The sequence below is a fragment of the Cajanus cajan genome, chromosome 4, assembly GCF_000230855.2.
Source record: "Cajanus cajan strain Asha chromosome 4, NIPB_CcT2T_4, whole genome shotgun sequence".
Lineage (NCBI taxonomy): Eukaryota > Viridiplantae > Streptophyta > Magnoliopsida > Fabales > Fabaceae > Cajanus > Cajanus cajan.
Window position 1 is genome coordinate 27,009,125 of NC_138520.1, and position 7,884 is coordinate 27,017,008.

The 7,884-nt window shown below is 28.0% G+C and overlaps 1 protein-coding gene across 1 annotated transcript; it reads right to left on the reverse strand.

The window, feature by feature from the left end:
- Nucleotides 1-2,665: 2,665 nt before the first annotated feature.
- On the reverse strand, nt 2,666-7,664 carry LOC109790527 (CASP-like protein 4A1). The gene is made up of 3 exons (XM_020349709.3): nt 6,918-7,664; nt 6,686-6,821; nt 2,666-3,088 (listed from the first exon to the last, which is right to left on the reverse strand). The coding sequence occupies exons 1-3, from the start codon at nt 7,547-7,549 to the stop codon at nt 2,900-2,902; spliced, it is 957 nt and encodes a 318-aa protein (XP_020205298.1). The 5' UTR covers nt 7,550-7,664; the 3' UTR covers nt 2,666-2,899.
- Between the last annotated feature and the right edge of the window lie 220 nt (nt 7,665-7,884).

A 7,884-nucleotide genomic window follows, 5' to 3' on the forward strand; every position in this document is an offset into this window, starting at 1 on the left:
TGACATCAATTATATTTAAGAATTTGGGTATAGTATTCGATTTTAGCTGATAAACAATTACTTTCTATCATTGCATATTAAGAGGAAAATTATTTACCAAATGATTAAGAGCATTTCTAAGACAATTAGTAGCAATATTTTGTGAAATTGTTAATTTAGTTTATTCTTATTTTATCATTTAACATCGGAAATTTAACTTAATTTTTTTGTAAAATTATATATTTATTACAAAATACAATCATTGAATTTAAAAAATATTACATATTATATGATATATAGCAAAACTCATTCAAATATTAAATAAGAAATTTTTTAATAAATTTCATAAATTATATATTATTTAAATATATTAAATTATCATAAATTATCATTGTAGTTTTTTTTTTGAAGGGGATTATCATTGTAGTTAATCACGGTAATTATGGACAGTTAACTAGTAAATAATTGACACAATTATTATTTTACTAATTTCTCATTTCTTTTAAATTATTTAACCTTTAGTCTTAAATATTTATTATTACTAATCTTTAACTTTAAACAAAAGCATTTATTCTTTTTGTGCAATTGAAAACAAATATAATTGATTTTTTTTTTTTTTTGTTCGTCCCTGGAGTATCCACCGCCGACAGCAGTGACTAATCTCCTCGCAACGTTGGAGGCACCTCAAAGGGTGGGATAGCTGGCCCCAAGATTTAATGCGGCTGCATACACAAGCTGGCCCCAAGATTTAACGCGGCTGCATACACAAGGCAGAATTCGAACCCCTGACCTTGCTTAAGCGTGGATCAACCCCTACCGCTGAACCACACGCTTAGGGTTATAATTGATTGATTGATTATATTTGATTCTTTTCTTTTTCATTTTGATAATTTCTTTATACATTTATTTTTAAATTTATATTGAGTAGCAATTTATTTACTAATCTTTTTCCTTTCATTTTGATATATTATTTTTATATCATATGATTTGTATTACTTCATTTTATTTTTATAAATAATATTTTTATAAAAAAAAAGGTTTTGAAGGAGTTTTAGAGAAAGAGTTGAAACTTTTGAAGGGAAAAAAAGTTGTTGCTTAACTTCTTAATAAAATATTTTAATCCAATTTTTTATTCATTTATTTTGATATATGTTGATTTTTTCGTTTTTATTTTGATATTTTTTTATACATTTTTTATTTTAATTTATATTTAATAGTAGTTTGTTTACTAATTTTTTTTCTTTAATTTTGATATTTTTTTATATCATATATTTTATATAGTTTATTTTATTTTTATATCATATATATTTTTTATTTTTTTAATATTTTTTAGCAGTTTATTTATTATTTTGATTTTAATTTTGATACATATTTTTTATATCATATGTTTTGTATTAGCCTATTTTATTTTTATCAATAACATTTTTATATAAAAAAAATGTCTTGAGGGAGTTTAAGAGGAATGAAAGTTGAAACTTTTGGGGAAAAGAGATTTGCAGAACTTCTTAATAAAATATTTTATTCCAATATTTATTTATTTATTTTATTTTGATATTTATTTTATATATTTATTTTTTTAATTTATATTTAGTAGGAGTTTATTTTGTTTTTTCATTTATTTTGATATATATTGATTCTTTTGATTCATTTTGATATTTTTGTACATTTTTTTAATTTATATTTAGTAGCAGTTTGTTGATTTTTTTTTCTTTAATTTTGATATTTTTTATATTATATATTTTGTGAGTTTATTTTATTTTTATAAATAACATTTTTATATTAAAAAAAAGGTTTTAACAAAGTTTTAAAAGAAAAGGAGTTATGACGAAGGGGGAGGAGTTGTTACTGAACTTCTCTTTTATATTATTAATTGGGAGTTGCTATGGTACTCTCAAAAATTGAGGAGTTTCAATATATTTTTTTATGTAAACTTATAAAAAAATTTTAAAAAATTAATTTAATTATAACATAAATAATTCAAATTATACTTATAAAATAAAAAGTAAGATAAAATTATAGAGATTAAAATTATAAAATTTCAATAATATTATAAAATATTAAAAAAGAAAAAATTAATAAATAGTAGAAATAAAAAATTATTAAAATTATAATATAGAAATTCAAAAATTTAAGACAAAAAAACAAAAAATATACTTAAAAAATTATTAAAATTAAAATAAAAATTCAAAAAATTTAAGTGAAAAGATAAAAATATACTTAAAAAATTATTAAAATTAAACTATTTAAATATATAATAATATTATTATAAATAAATTAAAATATATAAAATAAAAATAAAATAACTAAATAATTTAAAAATTAAAAAAATAAAATATTATAAATATTATTTAAATAAATTATTAAAAATATAAAATATAAAAAACTGTACCGGTACTTTCTCACATAAAATGGGTACCATAAAATTTCTCTTATTAATTAATAATAGATTATACTCATACGTTAATCTTCTCTTTCATCTTAATTCTACTCCATGTTTTTCCTATTTCTCTTTTCCTTTCTTTACCTATTGGCTATTATCACAGCATTTTATCACATTTATCACTTGCTCTCTTCTATTTTTTTATCCCTCATTTCCTTTCTACTCATTCACCGTACTAAAATAGGATTATACGCTCATCAAGTCACCTATCAACGAAGTCCTAACCTATCTGAAATAAAAACAAAATTAAGCTAAATATCATCTCATTAAATGCAAAAGTTAATATACATGCCAGTTCCGCTAGCTGTGGATCCACCAGCATCTATACAAATGAAATTGACACAAAGTAAATATCCTTTTCTGTACAAAGAGAGTCTGCTTTCTTAAAATATGCGGCAATTTCCAATGAAGAGAGGATAAAACTTAATATAGCATCTCAGATAAAGAGGTTGCACACCTCAGACATGGTATTTGTATAAATTATCTGAACCTTACAGTGATAGAACCTGAGACAAGAGAGGCCAAGGCAAAGACCACAAAAGCAAGGAAGGACAAAACCACGGATGCATTTGCCATGTAGGGGAACTTGTCCGCACCCCAATTGGATTCCCAATCATAAGCTCTTGTGGCAGCCGATGATGATGCTGACATTAGAAGGTAAGTCACGATCTGCAATTGAAAACCAGAAGTTCAGCAACTGGTGAAACTACAGAACATAACTTTTAAGATACATAACACAAGGAGAAGAGCAGCACTGCTGTCAAGTTAATCGAGGATTAGAAGTTCATTAGAGCGAGTTTAAAGTAGATGGGGCGCATATAGTCTTATATCTCGGACATCCTTATATGATAATACTACTATCAGTGATGGATCCAGAAATTTTAGATAGTGAGGATAATACTTATTTATATATTTATAGTATTAAAAATTTTACATATAACTTTTAAAAGTATAAATATATATATCATAATTATTTTTTACAAGTTTTTATATCTACGATTACGATTAAGAATGAAAATAAACTAGGACAGACTATGTTATATTATAATTTAGTATATTTGAACCTAATTTTTTTTAAAAAAAAATACATGTTCTAAATATGACTTATTTATCTATCATAGACATTTTTTAAATGTTTAGTTAGAACTACAATCCTAAATATATAGTTTATAAGAATTTAATACTAATAAAAATATAAAATTAAATATGTTAAATTGTATAAAAATCAAGTTTAATTTATTTATGATATAAACATGTTTTTAATATCTAATATAATTTTTTAGATGATAATTTATTTTAAATCGTATTTTATAATAAAAATTCTAAATAAAATATAAATCTTTCAATTTTTTCTATTTTGATTTTTTTTAATCAACATATACAACCGTATGATCTTTACTTTTTTAATTTTTTTTAATCAATGTATATATAAATAGAAAGCATAAAAGATAAACATATATATTGCAAAGTTTATTTTATCAAAAATTAAACTTTTTAAAAAAATTAATTCATTATTAAGGAGTATTATTTATTATATATGAGAACTAATCTCCTTTAAAAGTTTAATAAATATCAAATAAATGAACAACTCTTTTAAATTTATATTTAATACATATGATAATTTAAATATATATATATTTTATAAAAATATAACTTTTATTTTATAAAAATATAACTTTTATTTTTAAAAATATATATTTTTGGAATATATATATATATATATATATATATATATATATTAATATATATATATAATGATAGTAGGGCAAGTGCCCCCCCCCCCCCCCCCCACAAAACAAACTCTTCACCGCCTAAATCCGTCCCTAACTATCATGGATGTATATAGAGTCTGTCTACAAAACTTAGAAAAACTTCTGTACTGAAAATAAACAGTTTTTTCCAGTCGAGAAATTCTCCAAAACTCTTCTAAATTTGTTTTTAAACAAATTCCTAGTGTACTTCTTTTACGGTAAACAAATGAAAATACAATGCATGTAAGTAAGCTGTTGTTTACCATATCCCGGCTCTCTTTTCAGTATCTATGTCCCCATAGTATCCAATATAGAAGCAAAATGCAATGCATGTAAAATACTAGTAATTAATTGAACACAGAAAGAATACAAGTAATCAATAATTAATAATAATCTAATGATATGCAATAATATGGTTATTATATATTAGAAAAAATTGCACACATTTTTAAAAATTGCAATGTCTAACTACAAGTTGTTCATTTGAGTGAATCAAAACTTGGATCCCTTAAATAAGATTTTTTATTCCAGTCTTGTGAATAGAAAAAAAAATGATTAAGAGAAGAAACCCTAATAAAAATAATCGAGCAAGCTTATTTAGAAAGACTAATAACTGATAAAGTCTGAAATACTTCCTACAAATAACATATTTCTAAATAAAAATCTCTGAACATTTAAAATTAGTTAGGCATTAACAAATTTCAGTTTTAGACAAAATTTCCATTCATTTATAATATGAAGCAATATCAAATCAACAAATATTACCAATGTTCCTTGCCTATTGGGAATTACAATATGTAGCACTAGCACTCGTCTCTACGACCACCACTCTAGCAATAGAAACTTAGATTAAACACTTAAATTATTCCTTGAAATTATATTTCAAACATTTTAGTTCTTTATTTGAACACTAAAAATTAATACCATATGTAAATATCTTTATCTCCGACGTGTTTTTTCTTTTAAAATCATATTTTTAATCTTCTATAATATTCGATCCACAATTTAAGTAACTTAATTTTTATTTTTTTTATTTTAATTTCCTAATTTTGTAAAATTTACAATTTTGATTAGGGATGGCAAAGTGGGCTGTGGCCCGCGGGCCCTCCAATCGGGCCTATTATTTCAACCCGCCAACCCGCCGGGCCAAATAGCGGGCCGGCCCGCCACAACCCGCCGGCCCGCATATATATTTTTTAAATTTAATTATTTTTATGTTTATTTTATTTTGATGTAGAAGATGAAGATGAAGATGAAGATGATCAAGAAAAAAAGTAGAAACATCTTCTTCTAAGAGAGCTTCTAATATTCTTAAAATAAAAATTTTAAGTTAATTAATTGTATTTAAACTTGTTTTGTGAACTATCAAAAAATTTAGTTGTGTAAGTTTATAATTTGGTTTTGATTTTGGTGTAAATGGACTAATTTCTATTTGATTTTGTTTTAAGTTTGTAATTTGTTTTTATTGAACATATATTATGTACAATATGTATGCATTTTTTATTTCATATGATTATATTTATTTATTTGTAACAAATTTTTTTTATTTGAACATAAAATATATATTTTTTTTCATTTTTTTTATTTTTATTTTTGTATGCGGGCTGGCCCGCCAACCCGCCAGCCCGTCCTAAGGCGAGGCAGGCCAGCATCTCCAGCCCATTTTACGTTGGCGGGCCGACCCGGCCCGGCCCATTTTTGGCGGGACGGGCCAAAACAGGGCGGGCTGGCCCATTTTGCCATTCCTAATTTTGATCCAATATTAAATGTTTATCCATTGACGGTTAAATTTAACAAAATTGAGACTAGATTAAATTTTGGGAGACTAAAATCGAAAATTGGATTTTATTACAGAGACAGAACAATGCAATTTAGGGTCCATTTGTTTAAACTTTAAAACATATTTTTAAAGAAGTGTTTTTTAAAAAAACAATTTTTTACAAAGACAAATAAGAGTTGCTTCTTAAAACAAAATAGAAAATTGCTAATTTTTTTAAAAAAAAATAAGTTTAGACAAACATGTTAAAATATATATATATAAGTGCTTATTTAATTAAAAAATAACACCCTTTTTTTAGTGCGAAAAGGTTTAACCAATGTGTGTCTCTCTCTTTCGTTTTTAAAACATACCCCCAAAAAATTAAAGGGCACAACCTTTTGTTGTCTCATTTAATTGTTCACAAAACATTTTCCAACCATACTACAATAAGTTTCGGCTTTTGAGAAAGCTTTGGAACTCAGAACCAACTTTAAGAAAGCAAACGGCAAATTCAAAACAGGGGACGGTAGTAATAAAAAGGTGTCCAAAGAAAGGAGTTTTACTTTCCAACCGCAGACCTTAAAATATGGTTGAAGATGATGCATTTCACTAACCAATTCTCCCAAACCCACCACCAAGACTCAACTATGGTCCTCCTTTGTGGCTCCTCACACAATACAATCAATATTCACCACAAATCACGCCATACTCAAATCAATGCCCTCAAAGTCAGAGAGAACAGAGAAACTGTTTTACCTGATCCATCGCGAAGGTTAAATAGCCCCTTAGCTGGTGCTCCACCAAGTGCTCTCCCGCAGCCAAGTACCGCACTAGATCACATATCTGCAACCCAGAATACACAAACCCAATCACATTCACCGACAAACTATACCTGCAAAATCACACGCCACATAAAACCAATCAATCAAAACCTAATCACCAAAAGAAAAACAAAAAAACAAAAAAAAAATTACTACCATAATTCCACCTGAATTCCTTGTATAAATAGAAAGAGTCGAGAGCCCAGCCCCGTTTCTTATCAGCGGCAAGAACCGAGAAAGACGCTAAGCAAAAAACGAAAGCGCTTATCCGAAAGCCCAACAAGAGCTTGCTCCACGACGCGAGTTTTTTAGACCTAAGCAAACCGGACAAATCCGGTCTCAGTCGGCGGTTACCGGCGCTGCCGGTGGCCTGCTCCACGTCCTTGAAGCCGACGAAACCCTCTTCGGCGCCGGGATCTAGCTTGGTCACCACCGTGGGCTCCACCTGGAATCGGTGAGCCGTCACCACAGGGGAGAGGCGCTGGTCGGCGATGGAGAAGTGGCCGTCGGAAATCGACGAGTCGGGCGACGAGTCCGGCGGCGGATTTTGCGGCGGCGGCGAGGAGCGGCCATCGGAGATGGGCGAGTCGGAGAGCGAATGGAGCGGCGGCGAAGGGGATTTGCGAGCTCGAAGGGACGGAGAGTGGAGAGAGAAGGATGATGAGGGTTCAGAAACGGAGTCGTTTTGATTTTCCTCGTTTCTCTCTTGCTCCGAGTCTTGGTGGTGTTGGTCTTCTTTCTCCTCTGAATCCTTTTCGATTGGTTCTGTTGCTTTTTCTTCAGATTCCGCTTTCTTCATTTCTTTTTCTGCTATGCTTTATCACTCTCATTCGTTTGGTTTAGCTTCCAAAGAAAAAGAACTCTCTGCTTCACTTGGATAAGTAGGGTTTTTCTTTATTTTTCTTCACTCGGCGAAGGTAGGTACTTGTCGACTTTACAATCCAACGGTCGCTTTCTCCTGAGAAATTAAATTCTTAAATTATTACACCCAAGAAAAAATGTTTCAAAAAAAAAAGGATGTCTGCTAGATTCTTTATTCTTAGAGCAATTTTCTATTTATTTAAATTAATTCTTATTTGAATTAGTTTATTTTTTATTGAAAAATTTATGATCAAAACTTTTATTGATGGAACC

Excerpts from the sequence above, each read along its gene's own strand:
- LOC109790527 (XM_020349709.3), bottom strand. The coding sequence starts at position 7,549 with ATGAAGAAAGCGGAATCTGAAGAAAAAGCAACAGAACCAATCGAAAAG. Across the intron at positions 6,822-6,917 it reads TATTTATACAAGGAATTCAG|GTATAGTTTGTCGGTGAATG; the intron begins GTGGAATTATGG and ends GTGATTTTGCAG. Across the intron at positions 3,089-6,685 it reads TAACCTTCGCGATGGATCAG|ATCGTGACTTACCTTCTAAT; the intron begins GTAAAACAGTTT and ends TTTCAATTGCAG.